The sequence below is a fragment of the Symphalangus syndactylus genome, chromosome 17 (genome assembly GCF_028878055.3).
Source record: "Symphalangus syndactylus isolate Jambi chromosome 17, NHGRI_mSymSyn1-v2.1_pri, whole genome shotgun sequence".
NCBI lineage: Eukaryota > Metazoa > Chordata > Mammalia > Primates > Hylobatidae > Symphalangus > Symphalangus syndactylus.
In genome coordinates, this window is record NC_072439.2 from 49,385,863 (window position 1) to 49,410,079 (window position 24,217).

The 24,217-nt window shown below is 36.9% G+C and overlaps 1 protein-coding gene across 2 annotated transcripts in view; it reads right to left on the reverse strand.

Annotated features, from left to right (window-relative positions):
* The window catches only part of LOC134732879 (putative uncharacterized protein encoded by LINC00269), a 70,424-nt gene that overhangs the window by 21,600 nt on the left and 24,607 nt on the right, over positions 1–24,217 (reverse strand). Inside the window, exon 3 of one of the 2 annotated variants that reach the window (XM_063620224.1) lies at positions 15,078–15,113. The exons of the other annotated variant lie outside the window; for it this stretch is intronic. Coding sequence (XP_063476294.1) covers positions 15,078–15,113 — 36 coding nt within the window. The remainder of the gene's footprint in view (positions 1–15,077; positions 15,114–24,217) is intronic. 2 annotated transcript variants of the gene reach the window in all.

Sequence of the window (24,217 nt, forward strand, 5' to 3'; positions counted from 1 at the left end):
AGCATATAAAAAGCATTATATCTATTTATTACTCTTTTGTTTGGCAAATTTCTTAAATCTCTTACTAATTTTAGTAGCCTATGTACAGACTTTGTTGGATTTCCTACGTAAAAAATAAGAACTAAAAATAGAACTGTTTCTATAAAAATAAACTATAAAATGAGTTTCCATAAAAAATAAAAATTAGCTGTGCAGGTGCTGTGCTCCTACATTCGTAGCTCCCTGGGAGCCTGAGACAGGAGAATCCTTTGAGCACAGCAGTTCCAGGCTGCAGTGGGTTATGATTGCACCACTGCATTCAAGCCTGAGCAACAGAACAAAACCCTGTCTCTGAAATATAAAATATAATCATGTTAGCTGAGAATAATGATAATCTTGTTTGTTTCTCTCAATTCTTATGCCAATTATTTATTTGTCTTCTCTTACTGCACTGATTATGATATAATTAAAATATTGAATATAAGTGAGAATGGAGAATGTCTTTCTTCTACTTCTAACCTTAAAGAAAATTTGCATTGTTTTACTACTTATTATGATGTTTGCTGTAGGTTTTTTTAGATACTCCCCCTCCACTAGTGTTTTGAAGGTCTCTTCTATTTTAGCCTAAAAAAAATTTTTTTTTAAACCACAAACGGTGAATTTTACCAAGGCATTTTCTGTATCTATTAAAATGATTGCACGATTTTATTCTTTACTCTGTTTATGTGATAAATTACATTGAATATCTAATGTTAAATCAGTTGTGCATTCTTGATATAAAACCTATTTGGTCATGATGAATTGTCTTTTTTTTTTTTTTTATACTTTAGGTTTTTAGGGTACATGTGCACAATGTGCAGGTTTGTTACATATGTATCCATGTGCCATGTTGATTTCCTGCACCCATTAACTCGTCATTTAGCATTAGGTGTATCTCCTAATGCTGTCCCTCCCCCCTCCCTCCACCCCACAACAGTCCCCGGAGCGTGATGTTCCCCTTCCTGTGTCCATGAGTTCTCATTGTTCAATTCCCACCTATGAGTGAGAACATGCGGTGTTTGGTTTTTTGTCCTTGCGATAGTTTACTGGGAATGATGTTTTCCAGTTTCATCCATGTCCCTACAAAGGACATGAACTCATCATTTTTTATGGCTGCATAGTATTCCATGGTGTATATGTGCCACATTTTCTTAATCCAGTCTATCGTTGTTGGACATTTGGGTTGGTTCCAACTCTTTGCTATTGTGAATAGTGCCGCAATAAACATACGTGTGCATGTGTCTTTATAGCAGCATGATTTATAGTCCTTTGGGTATATACCCAGTAATGGGATGGCTGGGTCAAATGGTATTTCTAGTTCTTGATCCCTGAGGAATCGCCACACTGACTTCCGCAGTGGTTGAACTAGTTTACAGTCCCACCAACAGTGTAAAAGTGTTCCTATTTCTCCACATCCTCTCCAGCACCTGTTGTTTCCAGATTTTTTAATGATGGCCATTCTAACTGGTGTGAGATGGTATCTCACTGTGGTTTTGATTTGCATTTCTCTGATGGCCAGTGATGATGAGCATTTCTTCATGTGTTTTTTGGCTGCATAAATGTCTTCTTTTGAGAAGTGTCTGTTCATGTCCTCTGCCCACTTTTTGATGGGGTTGTTTGTTTTTTTCTTGTAAATTTGTTTGAGTTCATTGTAGATTCTGGATATTAGCCCTTTGTCAGATGAGTAGGTTGCAAAAATTTTCTCCCATTGTGTAGGTTGCCTGTTCACTCTGATGATAGTTTCTTTTGCTGTGCAGAAGCTCTTTAGTTTAATGAGATCCCATTTGTCGATTTTGGCTTTTGTTGCCATTGCTTTTGGTGTTTTAGACATGAAGTCCTTGCCCACACCTATGTCCTGAACGGTATTGCCTAGGTTTTCTTGTAGGATTTTAATGGTTTTAGGTCTAACATATAAGTCTTTAATCCATCTTGAATTAATTTTTGTATAAGGTGTAAGGAAGGGATCCAGTTGCAGCTTTCTACATATGGCTAGCCAGTTTTCCCAGCACCATTTATTAAATAGGGAATCCTTTCCCCATTTCTTGTTTTTGTCAGGTTTGTCAAAGATCAGATAGTTGTAGCTATGTGGCATCATTTCTGAGGGCTCTGTTCTGTTCCATTGATCTATGTCTCTGTTGTGGTACCAGTACCATGCTGTTTTGGTTACTGTAGCCTTGTAGTATAGTTTAAAGTCAGGTAGCATGATGCCTCCAGCTTTGTTCTTTTGGCTTAGGATTGACTTGGCTATGCGGGCTCTTTTTTGGTTCCATATGAACTTTAAAGTAGTTTTTTCCAATTCTGTGAAGAAAGTCATTGGTAGCTTGATGGGGATGGCATTGAATCTATAAATTACCTTGGGCAGTATGGCCATTTTCACGATATTGATTCTTCCAACCCATGAGCATGGAATGTTCTTCCATTTGTTTGTATCCTCTTTTATTTCATTGAGCAGTGGTTTGTAGTTCTCCTTGAAGAGGTCCTTCACGTCCCTTGTAAGTTGGATTCCTAGGTATTTTATTCTCTTTGAAGCAATTGTGAATGGAAGTTCACTCATGATTTGGCTCTCTGTTTGTCTGTGATTGGTGTACAAGAATGCTTGTGACTTTTGTACATTGATTTTGTATCCTGAGACTTTGCTGAAGTTGCTAATCAGCTTAAGGAGATTTTGGGCTGAGACAATGGGGTTTTCTAGATATACAGTCATGTCATCTGCAAACAGGGACAATTTGACTTCCTCTTTTCCTAATTGAATACCCTTTATTTCCTTCTCCTGCCTGATTGCTCTGGCCAGAACTTCCAGCACTATGTTGAATAGTAGTGGTGAGAGAGGGCATCCCTGTCTTGTGCCAGTTTTCAGAGGGAATGCTTCCAGTTTTTGCCCATTCAGTATGATATTGGCTGTGGGTTTGTTGTAGATAGCTCTTATTATTTTGAGATACGTCCCATCAATACCTAATTTATTGAGAGTTTTTAGCATGAAGCGTTGTTGAATTTTGTCAAAGGCCTTTTCTGCATCTATTGAGATAATCATGTGTTTTTTGTCTTTGATTCTGTTTATATGCTGGATTACATTTATTGATTTGCGTATGTTGAACCAGCCTTGCATCCCAGGGATGAAGCCCACTTGATCATGGTGGATAAGCTTTTTGATGTGCTGCTGGATTCGGTTTGCCAGTATTTTATTGAGGATTTTTGCATGAATGTTCATCAAGGATATTGGTCTGAAATTCTCTTTTTTGGTTATGTCTCTGCCAGGTTTTGGTATCAGGACGATGCTGGCTTCGTAAAATGTGTTAGGGAGGATTCCCTCTTTTTCTATCGATTGGAATAGTTTCAGAAGGAATGGTACAAATTCCTCCTTGTACGTCTGGTAGAATTCAGCTGTGAATCCATCAGGTCCTGGACTCTTTTTGGTTGGTAAGCTATTGATTATTGCCACAATTTCAGAACCTGTTATTGGTCTATTCAGAGATTCAACTTCTTCCTGGTTTAGTCTTGGGAGGGTGTATTTGTTGAGGAATTTATCCATTTCTTCTAGATTTTCCAGTTTATTTGCATAGAGGTGTTTGTAGTATTCTCTGATGGTAGATTGTATTTCTGTGGGATCAGTGGTGATATCCCCTTTTTCGTTTTTTATTGCATCTATTTGATTCTTCTCTCTTTTCTTCTTTATTAGTCTTGCTAGCGGTCTATCAATTTTGTTGATCTTTTCAAAAAACCAGCTCCTGGATTCATTAATTTTTTGAAGGGTTTTTTGTGTCTCTATTTCCTTCAGTTCTGCTCTGATTTTAGTTATTTCTAGCCTTCTGCTAGCTTTTGAATGTGTTTGCTCTTGCTTTTCTAGTTCTTTTAATTGTGATGTTAGGGTGTCAATTTTGGATCTTTCCTGCTTTCTCTTGTGGGCATTTAGTGCTATAAATTTCCCTCTACACACTGCTTTGAACGTGTCCCAGAGATTCTGGTATGTTGTGTCTTTGTTCTCGTTGGTTTCAAAGAACATCTTTATTTCTGCCTTCATTTCATTATGTACCCAATAGTCATTCAGGAGCAGGTTGTTCAGTTTCCATGTAGTTGAGTGGTTTTGACTGAGTTTCTTAATCCTGAGTTCTAGTTTGATTGCACTGTGGTCTGAGAGACAGTTTGTTATAATCTCTGTTCTTTTACATTTGCTGAGAAGAGCTTTACTTCCAACTATGTGGTCAATTTTGGAATAGGTGTGGTGTGGTGCTGAAAAAAATGTATATTCTGTTGATTTGGGGTGGAGAGTTCTGTAGATGTCTATTAGGTCCACTTTATGTAGAGCTGAGTTCAATTCCTGGATATCCTTGTTAACTTTCTGTCTCGTTGATCTGTCTAATGCTGACAGTGGGGTGTTAAAATCTCCCATTATTATTGTGTGGGAGTTTAAGTCCCTTTGTAGGTCACTGAGGACTTGCTTTATGAATCTGGGTGCTCCTGTGTTGGGTGCATATATATTTAGGATAGTTAGCTCTTCTTGTTGAATTGATCCCTTTACCATTATGTAATGGCCTTCTTTGTCTCTTTTGATCTTTGTTGGTTTAAAGTCTATTTTATCAGAGACTAGGATTGCAACCCCTGCCTTTTTTTGTTTTCCAGTTGCTTGATAGATCTTCCTCCATCCCTTTATTTTGAGTCTATGTGTGTCTCTGCACGTGAGATGGGTTTCCTGAATACAGCACACTGATGGGTCCTGACTCCTTATCCAGTTTGCCAGTCTGTGTCTTTTGATTGGAGCATTTAGCCCATTTACATTTAACGTGAATATTGTTATGTGTGAATCTGATCCTGTCATTATGATGTTAGTTGGTTATTTTGCTCGTTAGTTGCTATAGTTTCTTCCTAGCCTCGATGGTCTTTACAATTTGGCATGTTTTTGCAGGGGCTGGTACCGGTTGTTCCTTTCCATGTTTAGTGCTTCCTTCAGGAGCTCTTTTAGGGCAGGCCTGGTGGTGACAAAATCACTCAGCATTTGCTTGTCTGTAAAGTATTTTATTTCTCCTTCACTTATGAAGCTTAGTTTGGCGGGATAGGAAATTCTGGGTTGAAAATTCTTTTCTTTAAGAATGTTGAATATTGGCCCCCATTCTCTTCTGGCTTGTAGAGTTTCTGCTGAGAGATCAGCTGTTAGTCTGATGGGCTTCCCTTTGTAGGTAACCCAACCTTTCTCTCTGGCTGCCCTTAACATTTTTTCCTTCATTTCAACTTTGGTGAATCTGACAATTATGTGTCTTGGAGTTGCCCTTCTCAAGGAGTATCTTTGTGGCGTTCTCTGTATTTCCTGAATCTGAATGCTGGCCTGTCTTGCCAAATTGGGGAAGTTCTCCTGGATAATATCTTGCAGAGTGTTTTCCAACTTGGTTCCATTCTCCCCATCATTTTCAGGTACACCAATCAGACGTAGGTTTGGTCCTTTCACATAGTCCCAAATTTCTTGGAGGCTTTGTTCATTTCTTTTTATTCTTTTTTCTCTAAACTTCCCTTCTCTCTTCATTTCATTCATTTCATCTTCTATCAGCGATACCCTTTCTTCCAGTTGATCGCATCTGCTACTGAGGCTTCTGCATTCTTCGCGTAGTTCTCGAAACTTGGCTTTCAGCTCCATCATCTCCTTTAAGCCCTTCTCTCCATTGGTTATTCTAGTTATCCATTCTTCTAATTTTTTTTCAAAGTTTTTAACTTCTTTGCTATTGTTTTGAATTTCCTCTCGTAGCTCAGAGTAGTTTGATCGTCTGAAGCCTTCTTCTCTCAACTCATCAAAGTCATCCTCCATCCAGCTTTGTTCCGTTGCTGGTGAGGAACTGCGTTCCTTTGGAGGAGGAGAGGTGCTCTGTTTTTTAGAGTTTCCAGTTTTTTTGGTCTGTTTTTTCCCCATCTTTGTGGTTTTGTCTACTTTTTGTCTTCGATGACGGTGATGTACAGATGGGTTTTTGGTGTGGATGTCCTTTCTGTTTGTTAATTTTCCTTCTACCAGACAAGACCCTCAGCTGCAGGTCTGTTGGAGTTTACTAGAGGTCCACTCCAGATCCTGTTTGGCTGGGTGTCAGCAGCGGTGGCTGCAGAACAGCGGATTTTCGTGAGACCACAAATTCAGCTGTCTGATAGTTCCTCTGAAAGTTTTGTCTCAGAGGAGTACCCGGTTGAATGAGGTGTCAGTCTGTCCCTACTGGGGGGGTGCCTCCCAGTTAGGCTGCTCAGGGGTGAGGGACCCACTTTAGGAGGCAGTCTGTCCGTTCTCAGATCTCCAGCTGCGTGCTGGGAGAACCACTACTCTCTTCAAAGCTGTCAGTCAGACAGGGACATTTAAGGCTGTGGAGGTTCTCGCTGAGTTTTTGTTTGTCTGTGCCCTGCCCCCAGAGGTGGAGCCTACAGAGGCATGCAGGCCTCCTTGAGCTGTGGTGGGCTCCACCCAGTTCGAGCTTCCTGGCTGCTTTGTTTACCTAAGCAAGCCTGGGCAATGGGGGGCGCCCCTCCCCCAGCCTCGCTGCCGCCTTGCAGCGTGATCTCAGACTGCTGTGCTAGCAATCAGCAAGACTCTGTGGGCATAGGACCCTCCGAGCCAGGTGCGGGACACAATCTCCTAGTGTGCCGTTTTCCAGGCCCGTTGGAAAAGCGCAGTATTAGGACGGGACTGACCCGATATTCCAGGTGCCGTCTGTTTCCCCTTTCTTTGACTAGGAAAGGGAACTCCCTGACCCCTTGCGCTTCCCGAGTGAGGCAATGCCTCGCCCTGCTTCGGCTGGCGCACAGTGCGCTTCACCGACTGTCCTGAACCCACTGTTAGGCACTCCTTAGTGAGATGAAACCGGTACCTCAAGCAGAAATGCAGAAATCACCCGTCTTCTGTGTCGCTGGGGCTGGGAGCTGGAGACCGGAGCTGTTCCTATTCGGCCATCTTGGCTCCACCCGAATTGTCATTTTTATATAATTGTAGATTCAGATTGTTAATATTTTATTTAGATTTTTTTTGCCAATTATGTATATAAGTGAGATTAGCCTTTACTTTTTCTTTCATGTCCTGTCCTTATCAAGGTTAGCTGGTCTCATAAAATGAATTGAGGTGTATAAGTGTTTTTCTATTCTCTGGAGAAGTTTTATAGTTTGAATTACTGCCTTGAGTGTATGATATAATTTGTCAATGAAGCTGTATAGATCTGAGTTTTGCTTGGTGGGAAAATCAGTGATCACAGATTTCATATCTTAAATAAATTGGCTTCTTCCCAAATTTTCATAATTACTTAATTTCTGAATAAGTTCATTTCATTGGCATTCTCAAATTTATTGACATTAAGCTACTTGTAATATCTTTCTACAATCATTTTAGTTATTCATAGAAATATTCCTTGGCCTCAGATTTTAGAGTTTTCCTGAAGAGAGAACTATCATTTTTTTTTACTTACTTCTCTAGGTTTTTGGGGTCTTCTATATTTTGGCCTGGTATTTCCTCATTCTTTTATTGATACTTTTAAGGGCATTTCAAAAAATTCTATTCCTCCTTTTTTTTAGTTGTCCCCAGCAAGAAGCTTGGCCTGAGTTATTTCATCCACCTTTACTGAAATTATCTATTCCTGTCCTTCAGGTATCTTCTGAAAAGTCATCAGCCACTCTATCTGCATTTTCAACCCTTATCAATTTCATGTTCCCCTTCCATCCTTAATTTTTTTTAACAGTTATTACTATCACACAAAGAATATATTTTACTTATTATGCTATTTATTGCTTATCTTCTTTGTTCCACACTTCAGATATTTTTTTTTCTTTTTCTGAGGCAGATTCTTGTTCTGTCACCCAGACGGGAGTGCAGTGGCACAATCACACAATCACGGCTTCCTGCAGCCTCCACCTACTTGGATATAGTGACACTCCCAGCTCAGCCTCCCAGACAGTTGGGACTACAGATGTGTGCCATCACACCTGGCTTATGCTTTATTTTTTATAGAGATGGGGGTTTCATTATGTTGTCCTGGTGGATCTTGAACTCTTGGGCTCAAGTGGTCCTCCCAACTGGACCTCCCAAAGCTCTAGGATTACAGGTGTGCCACTGTGCCAGGCCTACTTTTAAAAAATTTATATCAAATCAATACCCTTCACCCTGAGGATCAGAAAACAGAGGCCCATTTATGGGAAAAATGTTATCCAGATGAAGTTCTTTGTGTATTCTGTATCTTTGCTCTTCCCTCACTCTTCTCTTTTGGGGAAAAATGTACTCTTCAAACTGGAATTCTAGGATTCCAAAATTTAGAGTCTGTGGATGGAGCAGGAAGAGCTTTTTCACAACCAATATTAAATGTGAAATGCCTGGAAACTTGATCTTGTTACTGATCAGGGCTAGTGGTTTGGGTAAGAAGCCTATTGTCTTCGCTAACTTTCAAATATAATAGGTGAACAAGAGCTCCAGATTCTAATTTCAAAAAATTGTCTGACTGTCTATCTCTGAAGTTTTTCTTCTTCTTGTATGGGTGACAAACATTTTTCAAATGTATTTGTACTAGATCTTTCAAATACAATTATAATATCTTGTCAAATATGTACCTTTAGATATACCACTTTAATACAGGACATTCTAAGGCACACATTTGCAACAGTAACTTAAAATTTCACTAGAAATGCATGATCCACATTTATGTTTAGGGGCACTTACGATACACTTATCAAAATAAACCACTCCAGGACAACGATAAAACAAACAGCAAGGCATGTGTGAGGGATAAGTATTTTCTAAGATCTTTTTTTTTTTTAATGACAGTAATATATTAAATATAAGACACGATTTAATCCAACCCATTCATTTCTTTCCTTTTTAAAATAATATTCTCATTTAAAAAACTGCTATGAGTTCATCATTCCTACAATGCAGTAAACCCTTTCACTTTTTTGTTTGTTTGTTTTGTTTTGTTTTGTTTTGTTTTGTTTTGAGGCAAGGTCTTACTCTGTCTCCCAGGCTGGAGTGCAGTGGCACAGTCACAGTTCACTGCATCCTCCACATCCCAGGCTCAAGAGATCCTCCCACCTCACCCTTGTGTAGCTGAGACTACAGGTACGGCCCACTAGGTCCGGTTTATTTTTTAATTTTTTAGAGATGGGAGTTTTACCACGTTGCCCAGGCTGGTCTCAAACTCCTGGGCTCAAGCCATTCTCCCACCTCAGCCTTCCAAACTGCTGGGAACACAGGCATGAGCTACTGCGCCTGGTCCCCTTTCACCTTTTGAAAGAGCACACTGCACTGGGTCTTCTGAGCAGCAGACTTATTCTAAGCTTTGGTTGTCCTTTAGTTATTACCTCATCTTCCGTGACCTGTCCCACATAGCTCCCAGCTCCTGATGACTCTGCACTCATGGTGTTTCTTGGGTGCTGCTGGCAAGACTGGGGCTCACTTTCACAATGACTTTTTATACCAGCATTACATTCAATCCATTTTGAGATAAGGGAGGTAGACCCAGGCAAATTGCAATTGGTTCAAAGTTATCTTCTGGATGTTTTATGCCTTTTAGGCAAAGAATATTTAATTTTGTTTTATTCTTTCATTGTTTGTTTAGCATATGTGATATCCCAGGTGATATATTAGATATTGAAAATATAAAGATGAAAAACCTTGTTCCAGCCCAGTGTGTTCCTGTTCCAGTTGAGCACACAGATACAGAATGACACATGCTATGACACATCAAAAGGGGATTTTACTCCAGGGTATGGACTGGGTCAGAGATGGCAGTTGGAGGAGGAGCCATTTCAAGATGGGTTTTGAAGGCTGAGAAGGCATTTACAAGGCAAAAGAGGGTAAAGTTCTTCTAGAAAGATGAAATGGCATGTGTAAAGATGAAATGGCAGGAAAGAGTAAGGACTTCAGTGGAGTGGGAAAGGACAGTAGGCAACAGATTTAAAAAAGAGTTTTGGAGGTATATTTGGTAAAACTTGCTGTCATTTGAATGTAAGGGTTGCCAGAAGGATATTGCCAGAGATGACCTTGAGGTTTGAGATTCCAAGTTAATCAAGTCTGGACATATTTAGTTCTGAACACACTGAGCTCTTGTGGTGAGTATTTGAAACATACCTGAAGGTATTGGCTGGACTGCTTAAATTCCTGTCAGTTTCAGGAATTATGAGTGGGACTAATGGAGATTGGACTGCTTCAGGTGGCTAGGGGACATACCCTGGTACTTGGCGTCATAGACAGAACATCTAAGCATACTCTGGGGGGTCAAGGAGCAACACAGAACACATTTACTGTACTTTAATTTTAGGTTTTTAAAAACAATTTTATTTTGCTCTGGGAATGATCATATGAAGGAGAAATCTGAGAGACAGAGAAAAACATAGTATATGTATTCTCCCCTGTTAAGTATAATTTAAATTTGAAAAAATAGAGGGATTTACATTGAAGTTCTTTAGTAAGAAGGAAGAAAAATAGGAGTAATTAAAACAACTCATGGCAGAGATGATATGCACATCTGGATTTTTTCTACCTCTATATTTTTATAAAACGTCAATGGAGTTAAGAAAAAAAAACCCTGGGGTGATTTGGGGGTAAAAGTAATGGTGATTTCCCTGATTGTTGAAAAATAAAAAATAATTGCTTGCAGATGCGCAGAAGACACACAAAAAGAGATAGTCTCATTAACTACAGGGACCTTTATGTATTCATACTCTTCACCAGAACTTTATTTGCTTGATATTACTTAAATGAAGTTTTCTCATTTGTTAAAGATTTTATGTCAAATTTAAAAGCAATTGTATATGTTTTAGAAAGGTGTAATGAAGGATTCTGTGTGCTAATAATGTTGTGGTACTTGATTACAAGTGTATTCACTCAGTTTACAAAATTTGCCAAGGTATATAAATAGGTTTCTGAGTGTTTTGGTATGTACTTTATGTCAATAAATTGTTTAATTAAAAAAGTTACCCATTTCAAACATATCTAATGTGCTTTTTTATACTTTTTAAAATAACAGATTATGCAATGGAATAATTTGATTAGAAATACTATATACTATTATTCATTTTTATCTGTTGTATTTGCATATGTTTTCAGGTAGTCACATAAAAATTGCATTACATTGAGAAAACTTGCTTAAAAATATAGAATGTGCTCTTTGTGTGTGAAATGATTTAAGGTTTTCCAAACAGTGTTCAGAGATTCCATTTATGCACTCAAATTGCAAACTAAAACTTAGAAAAATGCTTCCCTGAGGTGAAGTTAACTTGCCCGGGACAGAAGACGTTTTTTAGGATGCCAGTTTGCCCACTGTATGGCCCAAGTGTTTATTCAGCTGAGGCTTGGATGAAAGCCACCACATCAATGTCACAGTCTCTCAGCACATGTGAGGAAAATACATGTGCTACATAGCAAATTAAGTGTCATGCTCTCAGAAGGGCGGAATGGGATTGATTTGCCACTTTTAGCAATGCACTTTTACTGTCAGCTGTGGCTTTCAGAAAAGCATTAGAGATTCTCGTCACAGATGTTTCTTTCATAAAACTGTTGTAGGAGAATGGCATTCTGCAAAAATGGTTTACTACTCTTCTTTCTTCTCTTGGGGAAACAAAGTACGCTCACGATCATAGCCAAATGGACGCAAGGAATGCTCTCCCTTTATGCCACAACAGCATTAAGGATCATGACATTCACAAAGTTCATTTTACAACTTTGTTGGCAAATGTAGTATATTGAGGTATTTATTCAACATATGTGCCATTGACAAGGTTTTATAAGACCTGTTATAGGAGAGAGTAGAACCAGCCTATATTTAAAACTGAAATTTAAAAATATGCATATGAATTTAATGGTTCACAATTGTAATTAATCATTTTAGCATATTATATTCCATGCAAATGAACAAATAATGAGAAGTTAAAAATTCTTTCTAGATCAGCCATTTTTGTTTATGAGATATTGAAGTTTATGAACAACAATGTTATTTCTTTGAAAGAATGCTTGATAGAATTATATTATTGTAGTTTTAATATTAAGGGACAAGAATTGCTTATCCACTGAGAATTTTTTTTTATCACTTCTATTTGGCAAATAAAATCACTTCTATTCACAGATGTACTGAGAATTTGTGAATAAATGTAAGCATTCTGTACCTACGTATTTTCCTGCTGAACAAACATACAGTTACTATAGCAACTGCAACATCACATGGGCTCTAAGAGATAGAAAGTATATTTTACAAAATGCATGTTTTCCAAGTGTCATATTAATTTTTCTACTTTATACTATGTAGGAGTCAGAATACTTTTTTCTGATGCTACGCAGATATCCAATGTTTATTCATTAAAGGTTACTTTTACCCACTGAATGTTCAAATTTGCCTACAGAAGTTTTTCTGTTTTCTGAATGCAAGTGCCTACATAGGGGTACATAAAATGTCATCTGCCAACTTAGATTGAAAGTTAAAATATGGCAATTGCCTACTTTTAAAATGAGTTGGCTATTTAAAAAATGTATATGAAAACATAATGGGCTGTGTTGTTTTGAAGAGAAAAAAACCCACAAAACTATGTTAGGGCAGCTCATGCCTGCTGATTGAGACACTTTAGCCCTCTTCCGCTAGGCTGCAAAAATAGTCTTACATGTTTATTTTCAAAGACTTCCATCCTCTTTGCTTTAATTTTTTTTAATTAATTGAGTGTAAATGAATGAAAAACAGATGGTGAAATTTTATTTTTGATGCAGATGATTTAAAAAGTTATATCTTTCTATATTGGTTTAAAAATACACACACACAAACACCTAGTAATTTGCTCATTCTAAGGTCTCGCCTAAATCCTGTATGAGGCAAAAGCATGTCATGGAGTTTTCTGTGTAACTATATAATAGTATGTTTCACAGTATCAGTTCTTAAGCATTTTGGAGTCTGCTTCTGCAGGGGTAGAAGGGTTAAGAGTATTTTTCCCCAAATCATTTTCTGCAAACTGCTACTTTTGTGAAATAGGTTGAGCTCTATGGAAGTTTTTGCTAGATAACAGGCTCACTGCACTAGTGTGGAAGTAGCTTCAAAACCCTTTTTCTTTTCATGTCTTTACTTTGTGAATTCTAGATTCACATGGTTTAAGATCGTGGTTTTAAAACTGAAGGTCACTGAGGAGAGGTTGAGAGAAGTGTTTGGTTTGGCTCTTCTCTCTTCCAACCTTTAAAAAATACAGTAATGTTTTACTCAATGGAGATTCAAACTGGACTTGTTGGAGACACAGAAGGCTTCTTGGGGGAAGGCAATGCCTGCAACTTGAAATGAGGGATTTTTTTTTTTTTTTTTTTTTTTTTTTTTAACAGAGTCTCGCTCTATTGCCAGGCTGGAGTGCAGTGCAATGGCGTGATCTTGGCTCACTGCAACCTCCACCTCCCGGGTTCAAGTGATTTTCCTGCCTCAGCCTCCCGAGTAGCTGGGATTTCAGGCACGTGCCACCACACCCAGCTAATTTTTGTATTTTTAGTAGACATGGGGTTTCATCAGGTTGGCCAGGATGGTCTCGATCTCTTGACTTCGTGATCTGCCTGCCTCAGCCTCTCAAAGTGCTGGGGTTACAGGCATGAGCCACCACACCTGGCCATGCGGGCTATTTTTTAATGGGAAGTGTCTCAAGAAATTGGAAAAAATTCAAAAAATTCAAAAATAAAAAAGCTTGGGTGGCTATAAAATATTTGTTGAATTTCATTTGTGTGCTTGTTGACACATAACCCTAAACTGTAAAATTTTAGTTTACGAGATTGTTCCCAGTTCTGCACCAATAATGATTCACAACAGATAACTTGCTTTCCGGAGTAGCAACACCCATATCATAACTACCTTCTTCCCTAGTACCAAAAAGGGACTTGTTTTATTTGGTAGTATCGGTACCCGACCTCTTTGCTTAGAGATTGCTTGATTGTTGTAAGAATCTACTTGCTTCTACCCACCTTAAAGAAAAGACAAATTAACACAATACATTCATGTCTAAATCCTCTTCCTTTATTTTTTATTAAATAGTTTTGGCTATTGGTAATAAAACTTGGGTATGATTTCCACGTGAAATAGTGATAAAATAGTAAGAAATTTGCACGAGCTCACTCTTCCCTAACACATCATATCAGGCAGCTTTGAGTATCTGTGATAGATCTTATGTACAATTTCCATTTCAAAAAGCGATAAAATAACAAGAACTGTGCACAGCCTTTTCTCCCTCACCATGTGGCATACATAACGTTGATAAAAATTTTACTGAATTAGCCAGACAAGCTGGTTTGGGGATTCTCAGGTTTTAAAGGCTAATCTTAATTTTCTCAAAGACTTGGTCACAATTATTTTTTCTTGCTCTCTCTTCTCCCTCTCTCTGAGAGAAAAACTGTGTGTGTGTGTGTGTCTGTGTCTGTGTCTGTGTATGTGCATGTATGTTAACAGCAAAGCTAATGAATGGTGTCAAGGTGTGTGCTGGTTGCAAAGGTACCAAACAAAAGGGGGAAATGACCCTGATCGGATGCTGAGCTTACTACTTCACTGCTGGAAGTTACTAAGACCAAGAGTGGATGGTGGTGCCATAGCAGCCATATGGTAGTCACGTGAAAGAATAAGTGTATGGATCTTCAAGGCTGGCTGATCTTGATAGTTTTGTTTTTTTTCTCTAAATGCTTTGCCTGGAGGTTAAGACAATGACTCCAACATAATGGTGGTGCTATGTTATGGTGCATATCTTTGTAATTTAGTTCTTCCTCAAACAGATGGAGAAAACGCAGAAATGGACTGATAAAAAGGCCATGCTTGCTCTTTTTGATATAAAAATCATTAATTAAATAACTACTTAATAATGAGTGGTTGATTGTAAGAAAATACGAGATGGAGAAATAAGAAACCCAGACACCATTAACTTTTTTTTCTTTTGAATCCCACCTGGGATGGCAGATATACTCAAAGCTAGAGCCAGCTCATGTCACTACTCTTTATGGTGGTTCTCCAGGATTTTCTCTGTGATAGGCGAAAGGACTTGTTAACTCTCAATGATCTCATTAAAAACCTGCCTCATCTTTTGTTTTGCCCTGTACTTACTGTGATGAGGCAGTCATTACTTACCTTTCTTGGTTTGAGGCCAACGCTGCTACTCTTAAACTACAAACAAAAAAGAAGGCTGTGTTCATGCCACCAGCATCTCTACAGTCAGGACTTTTTCCTTTATTAAAAATTATATCTGCTCCTCTCTACCTCTATTAACTCAACAGCTTAAGTCAATTAATATGCAATGAGGATTGGACCTAGACTGACTACCAGGAAGTTTTCATCCCCCTCTCCCAAATTTCAGTCATACCTTTCGTACTATTTCTCCTTCCCCTCTTCACATCCTTCTTCCAACACTAATGTCCTGGATTCTCAAGAGCCCAGTTTTGAAAAAGAAGTTTTGTATATTTAGAAGAGTTGGTTAACTGTTTTAAGAAGTGACTTTCCAGCATATACTTACCTTTTTAAAATGTATACAGATTTTTTCCGTTAACCTGAGCCCACATTAATCACTACTGTACATTTCTGAATTCAATTGATATTGAAAATTTTCCCTTAGAAACAGAGAATTCGAAAATTTTCAAGTGACAAGACGGAAAATTTGCTTTAAAATTCTTTCAAGCTTTTTATGAATTATTTTAAATATTTTCTCACCAATTCTATTTTAAGGTGTTGAGGATATAAATGGTCTTAGTCTGCCAACAGTAGACTGAAACTTAGTTTGCAAATTAAAAGACTTCTTCCAAATTAAATATTTTAAGTTTGTTTATAATATATGACACAATGAATATATGCTTTTTGTAAAATTGTCAAACAATACACAAATATTAAAGTAAAAATAAGTCATGTTTTACCATCTGTCTCAATCCTAATCTCCTCCCCACAGAAAAGCAATGTGATAACAGATTGGTAAGTGTCCTACAGGCCTTTTCTGTGCATATGTACACAAACACATAGTTCTGTAAAAGATGCATATTTGTCTATGTCTTGGAGATCTTCCCATGTCAGTACATAGATTGATCTCATTCTTTTTAACATGCATACAACACAATAATGTAACTATTTTTAATGTTAAACACTTGTTTTAAAAAACTATACATTTAAAAATAATATAAAAATGCCATATTTTTGTCCATATATGAAGATTTTTTGTAGGAAACATTCTTAGGAGTTGAAATGCAAGTGCAGTTTTAAAAAATAGCAAGTAATATAGTTTTATAACGATTCTTATATTTATAGTGGGCTCAGAGGCTCTTATTAGAATTTTAATATGCTATATTCAGCCATTGGATTTTAGGAGAGATATAAGGGCATTTAAGAAAGTGGTTTAGGGAAGATGACATCAGTATTAAATAAATACAGAATACGATTTCTTGGGATAAATTGGGAGTAAGGGCAGTGTAGCCACAGAAGAGAAGGCTGTTCAGGGTGCTGCTCAGTTGTTTTTCACTTTTGCAGAGATTCTGTTGTAGCTTTACATTCTAGCAACTGAATTCAGCCGAAACACATATTGTGAAGACCTCATAGTTATACATTTTCTTATACACTAGGATTAAGTATAAATGGAAGTTATACAACCTCTGATCCTGGAAGACTGAAAATTGAGTACACATCTGCATTTCCTACATTTTTTGTTGAAAATCCTTCATAATTAGTGCTAGGAAGAGAACCTTCAGGTTTTTTTCCATTTATATTACCATTGCCTAATTGATTAAATTATTGTGCTAATCTTGAACATAAATCTCGTCCCTATAGGAATTTACAAATAAAAATATGACTTGTTATTCTCTTCCAAAACCAGGGATAGTAATCCTCTGAACTCCTTTGACTCTGGTTTGTCCCACACACATGACATTTATCACAAATCGCCTTGTCTGGAATGTATTTGGTCACTGTTTCATTTTCCATAAGACATTTTAGGTTTCTTCGTGGCAGGGAGAATGTTTTGTTTATTTTTGTGTCTTGTCCAACATTCAGCACAGTTTCTTATGCATAAACAATGTTCAATAAATATTCCAAAGAATAATGAGTATATAAAAGGCATGTTTACTACTGGGCACAAAGTCGTTCAGAAAACCTCACACTGCTATGAGAAATGTAATTTAAGGAATGGCCTGAATGACAAGGAATCTGAACAGGAAAGGCAATATCTTCCTATGAAAATAATTTTTAGTGTGAGAAGAGAAATTGATATAAAATCACAAAGAACATTGAAAACAATCTCCTGAAATACTATTGATTCTATATACGTAATATATATTTGTTATAGAATGTTATGGTCAAAATTCTATAGTTCTATTAGCCTATACTTTGTAATGTGAATTTTTGATATTTACCAAATTATTTTTTATTTTTTTAGAGACAGAGCCTTGCTCTGTTGCCTGGGCTGGAGTGCAGTGGCATGATCATAGCTCACTGCAAACTCCAACTCCTGGCCTCAAGCAATCTTTCTGCCTCAGCCTCCCAAAGTTCTGGAATTACACGCATCAGCCACCATGCCTGGCTGCCAAAATATTTTCAATAAGTGACAATGTAGGAAAAATTTTTGAGTCACTATTCTCTAAAGAAGGAACATAGCGTACTTTGAAGCTGAATGAAAGCATCAGCACAGGGGGATGATATAACATAGAGACCGCCCCTTACATTAGCTAACAGGTGCCACCAAAAGTAAAATAGTAGCATCAGTGTTAGCAGAATACAGTAGGAATGTAGAGACAGGAATAGCATTCAATGAACATTTATTGTAACACATTGTTTCTCTTCTTATGGTATGTTACTACTATCAATTATTGGGCTAATTCAAGACAGCTGTACTTTGAAAGGGTTTTGAAGATATCGCAGCATTTTGTAGGATACGATTCGAAAGTCTTTTTTTTTTTTTTTTTTTGAGACAGAGTCTCGCTCTGTCGCCCAGGCTGGAGTGCAGTGGCGCAATCTCGGCTCACTGCAAGCTCCGCCTCCCGGGTTCCCGCCATTCTCCTGCTTCAGCCTCTCTGAGTAGCTGGGACTACAGGCGCCCGCCATCACGCCCGGCTAATTTTTTTGTATTTTTAGTAGAGACGGGGTTTCACCGTGGTCTCGATCTCCGGACCTCGTGATCCACCCGCCTCGGCCTCCCAAAGTGCTGGGATTACAAGCGTGAGCCACCGCGCCCGGCCACTATTTGAAAGTCTTAAAGGTAAAGTGTTCTCTTCTACTTGCCTCCAAAGTGAGGTAAATATTATTTTGACAGACCCCAAGGAAATAATTGATTAAATAAATCTTGTGATGTTTAAAAAATATAATAATGTGATTTAAAAGCATTCCAGATAAGGACTACCACTCTTTCAATGGCAGACACAGTCTGATTGTAATTTGCTTGTTGGGTGTGAATTAGTCTAGGTCAACATTTGCTGTTATTCCTCATGTTCTTTGATAAATTAAACAGGGATAATTTTCAATAGTAAAAATTTATATACCAGGATACCTGTCAGAGAGGGGGTCAAGGGCAGGAGTGTTGACTGTCAGACAAATCTGTGTAGTCAGTTACTGGGGAAATGTTAAGGGGAATTATGCCTGTAGTGTACCATCTTGGTGCATCTACAAACTTCTCTAGAAATGGATGATGCAGAAAAGGTGGGATTTCGAGGAACCTCACTGGTCTTTTTACTCTGTGACTTTTATAAAATTATGGTCCCGGAAGAGACTGGGGACTGAGATTAGCCAGATTAGTTTTCAAATCTGATTGGTGAATTGTTACAAATTTGTTGGAAATTCTTGATACAAATGACAAAATGAATTGATTAGCTATCAGGCATTAAATTCTGAGAGGAGCCTTATGTTTTTTATTTCCTCATATATCTACAGTGTTAATATTTTTGCTTTTGGTATACCCATGTGAAGATAGAGTATATCATCAAAATACAGAAACAGTTATTCTTAAACCACAGCTGTAGTAAAGTAAGTCCTACTGAAAGCAACCATTTGTCATTATCTAGGGGCAGGACCATTTTTGAAAATCTGAATGAGTATCCATAATAAAATATTTAATTAAACAAATTTCTTAGAGAGAGAAACCAGGTATTATGATTTAAAATGGATACGAGTAAAGTTATTCTCTGACTAGCGTAGACTTTCTTTTGGTTATTCTAGAAAAATGCAATAAAATTACATTTGATGTACAAATAGTTTTGAGAAGATTTAAAATCAGAAATGAAGAATATAAATGACATTAAACTCAGTTTTTTACTAATCTGGTTTTCAATCCAGAGATAGCAGAGGTGTAAGCCATTCCATGTTAGGTGAAAGTGTTTTCCAGCATGTTATTTTTCTATTTAATATAAGCTATCCAACACATATTTTTGGATATGGGAGAAGTGGAGTACATAGATAATAATTTTAGTCTTTGTAATCTTTGTTTCTTTTCAAAGGAAAGGTCCACATTGCATTCAACAAAAGCTTTCTGCTTAGCCAAAATTTGGTCAGATTTTGGTGGACAAGATTTTCCTGGAGTAGGAATATTAGCACTCAAATTATAGTAATTTATTAGAATTTGATTCTGTGAGACACATATGACTGTTTCTCAATGCTACACTTATTTCCATCACCTTGTTATTTGCCAATTATGAATCATTTAAGTTTACAAAGCATAAATAGAATTCTGCCTAGAAATAGTTGGATGACTACATCAAATGGTTCTGTATTTTTAGAACCATTATGACATCACTTTGGAGGACAATTTTCTTGCCTTACTCTGGGTAACTGGACTAATGCTCACTGAAAGAACAAACCATGATATTTACATAATATAACAATATATTCATTATGCAAAGGGAACTAGTAGAAATGTCAATGATAAAATTATCTTCTGCTATTTTTCAGTGACATTCAAAATAATGAACTTTGGCTTTTTCTTACAGTACAAACTTTCCACTCTGAATTAGGAGAATTTCAAATTGTTTAATTTTTTCCCTCCAAATATATAGGTAAATAAATGTATCATATCTATTTAAGCTGTCAATGAAATTTGCAGTAATCTCACTTAAAAGGCCAGGTTTTGGTTGTTTTCTTGTTTTATCCATTCACATTTGACTTGTTCCCATTTTTCCCTATTGTGAATAATGTTACTTTTAATATTAGATTGTGATGATGGTTGTAGAACTCTGTACATTGACTAAGTATCATTGGATTGCACACTTAAAATGGATAAATTTAATGGTATGTAAATAAAAGATCAATGAAACTTTTCAAAAAATGTCCGGTTTTAAGTACAGCTAAATTATACAGCTCTGGCTGAGAACTTAATGAGACGTTAAGAAGACTCTCTTGTCCCCAGAACAGTGTATCTTGCTCATTTACCTTTATCAGTATCTGACATTTCACCACCAGAGACTTATTATTTGGGTTATGAACTTGACCATACTTAAAATGCCACTGGGAGGAATAACATATGAAGGCTGATTGCTTTGCTGTGGGAGGCACAAATTAATGATTTGTCAATGAATTAAAAATATATAGTTGGATGTAGTTCAGGAAATACCTTTGCAGGGTGTTGATTGGAATCAAACATAAACAAGATGGAATAAAGTGCTGCTCGGGGAATTTCTCAGAATGAGAAGATGTAGATTGCCTATCACTGAGGAGGTCTTGAGAAAGCAGAAAGACACGGGAAGCCCTGGGAAGGGTGCATTAAGCTTATGGAGAAAAGATTCAAGAATGATGGTGATAGCTTAATATATAAGTATTTACCAAAGTGCTTATATACAGGTATTACAGTGCTTACATATATAGGTGCTTATTAAAAATATAAAAGGCTCACAATGAAGCACTTGGTGTTGTCGACCTAGTGGTGGATGGTCAGCACCAAAGAGATGCAAACTGCTTAGAGTAGCATTGTGGTGAAAGCTAGCTCTTGGGTAATCTTAGAAACAGAGGGTACAGAATGTCTCAATGCAAAGAACATCTTGGTTCATTTTAAAGTTTCATGCTGCATGCCTGAATTCCTAAGGCTTTCCTTTGATTGGGGATGGGATTAATACTCCAAAAAAGTAATTATTGTAACTGTGTAATGAATTATGTTCCAAATAATAGTGTTTCTGATCCTATCTGGCAGTGCTTATTGTTTTTTTTGTTTTGTTTTGTTTTTGTTTTGCCAAAATTTCGACTTAGGCTAGTTTTTTACTGATGAAGTTACCTTCTCACGGCTACCTGTTCTGTAATAGACTATTTGCTTGCAGCAGAAAGACAGTGATCTCTAAATACTGAGCTGCAAGCCTGAAGGCACTAGGCAACTGTTTCTCATCTTTTATATTCAATACCTCTGGATTTTGGTGAATAATTCTAAAATATGCATGAGAGATTGTGGTGGGTTTTTAAAAAATCACTTTTATACAAGTTTCCTCATTATTATTTCATTGGAGCTAAATGAGGATAGGGCCAGTCAATGAGTTATTCATCTAATGCAAGGAAGTAATTTCACTTGACTCCCTGGATTCCTGCAGAGTTCCAGAGATTTTTACCAAAATATTTTTGTAGATTTCTATTTTTTTAAGTTAAAAATATGGAAGACCTAAATGAAATGGATAGGTCTCTTTCAAGAGTCAAAAATAAAATTCAATTTTATCACTCAGCATGCAACATTTTCCTCTGTGTTTCAAATTATATTGTGAAAGTAGATCTCCATGTCTTTTTAATACAGAAAATTAGTGTTGTACATTGAAAAAGATCATACAGTAGAAGAGTTCAACCTTCTGTTATTATGCTTTAATATTAAAAAAATCAGAGTTCTATTAGTAATACATTTTTCATTTATTTTATAAAGAAAACAACATTTAAGCTAATTTTTCTCATTGACTATGCAGGAAGAATATATGCACATAGAAGAAATTATATAACAGCCTTTTTGGTCTCATGAACCTAAATAACTTTTTGCAAAGAAGGCTTTCCAGACAACTCTTAAAGGCTAAGTGTGGCTTACGAAAATATTTATACAGGGCCTGATAGGAACCCTGTTGGAAACAGTGGCATGCCAGGAAGAAGCCTCATAAAGATACCAATTTTCTTTAAAGAAAATTTCCAGTAAAACACAAATCATTGTATTTTATATATAACAAATTAAAATGATTTTATCTTTTTGTATTTGATGGTAGATAATATTCAATAAATATATTTATGCCAGTTTGTTGGTGCTAGAACATTTAATCAGTTGCTATGTCCATATGTATCTAGAAGGTGCTTTCAAGTGCACATTACCAAAATCTACCAATAGAAAAACTATTAGACAAGTATGATACCTGTAATTATAATTTTTAAAATGAAACTGACTTTCAATAATTTTTAAAGGCCAAAGCAGTTCAGGTGTCCGTTCAGGAAAATGAAAGGCTAAAGTAGCAGGGTTTTTATATAAATAATTTTACTAATAGCTAACATTATTGAACCTTTGTTATATGGTAGGCACTGTGGTAAATATTTTGTATTTATTTTCACAGGGAATCCTAATATCGACTTTGAGATAGATAAAACTTTGAGAGGAGCACCTCATTTTTTTAGAGATGGGGCAATAAACAAAGAATATTCTCCAAAACACACAGTGTGGCAGACACTGAGATTTTTTTTGCCTACCCAATATTTATTTCTGCCACCAGAACCCCTAGTGCAGTGATGTACACAGCTGCATGTGATGGATCATTATTGGTCTAAACTATGGTCACAAAACTTTCTATAATAGATAAGATAGTAAATATTTTAGGTTTTGTGGGCCAGGAGGTCTATCATGCAGTTACTCAATTTTGCTGATTTAGCATGAAAAAACTCATAGATAAAAAATTTTTTACAAAGATGTGTGTGGCTGTGTTCAAATAAAACTTTATTTACAAAAAACAGAGAACAGGCAGCATTTTGCCCATGGGATGTAATTTGCTAACTCCTGGTCTAAAGCAGTCATGGCCATCCTGTTTCTCGATTTTTCAGCCTCTTATGGCGTGATCTTGAGATACTGCTCAGATGAATGCAACTTAACTAGACATCTGCTGGGAGGGTGTTTGGACCTATGACATTGCCTGTCTCCGTTTTCTCATTTTCTGCTTTAAATGCTTTGCTGGAGAAAAAGCTGTCATTTTGTGACCATGAAGCAACAAAGTGGTGTGGTAAGAACAGAATGGAAGATGGAAGAACAAAAAAACAGGGAACTCAATTTACCCGATGTCTGCAGAGTTGAGCAGCTGGGCCATTACCTGCAACTGCCTATTTCTGGACCTATTATTTTAAGAGAAAAATAAGCTATGTTGCCTAAAGCATTTTGTGTTTTTTGTTTGTTTGTTTTTTGAGATGGAGTCTCGCTCTGTTGCTCAGGCTGGAGTGCAGTGGTGTGATCTTGGCTCACTGAAACTTCTGCCTTCTGGGTTTAAGTGATTCTCCTGCCTCAGCCTCCCAAATAACTGAGATTACAGGCACATACCACCACGCCCGGCTAATTTTTTTGTATTTTTAGTAGAGATGGTGTTTCACCATGTTGGCCAGGCTGGTCTTGAACTCCTGACCTCAAGTGATCCACCCGCTTCAGCCTCTCAGAGTGCTGGGGACTACAAGCGTAAGCCACTGTGCCTGGCCAACACTTCAGTTTTATTGTTGTAATTTGCCAAATAAGATAATTCTGATATATTTCTCTAGAAATTTAAATATAAATGCAAAATATTAAAGGGCTAAATTATTTACTGTAATTTTGAATAATGCCACTTTTGTATTAAAAAATATAATGATCTACATTCAGAGCACATTTGAACCTACAATGTCTAATTTTAGAAATAGCGAATTTATCCTTTAGTATGAATTACTTTTTTATAGACCTCAACATTTTCTGGGAAGTCATTTAAGTCTCCTTTCTCATGTTTTCCCTTACTAGTGATTCTCAAACTTCAGAAAGTATGAAAAATATTAAAAGCTTGTTGTACCTTCAAATCCCTAAATCCCATTGCAAAATTTTCTGATAGGGTTGTAAATAAGTTTACATTTCAACTAATTACTCCAGGTGAATATAAAACGGATCGCCTTGAAAAAAACACTGCTCCAGAGTCTAGACTAATTTGACTGGGTAACCAGGGAAAGAGTGGCGGTAACTTTTATGTATTGATATGTAACAGAAATCATTTCTATAAGACTGTTTTCTTATTTCCTGCCAACAACCAATTATTTATCTTACAGTACTAGCTAATAAATGAAATTTCTGTTTTGTTGACTGGTAA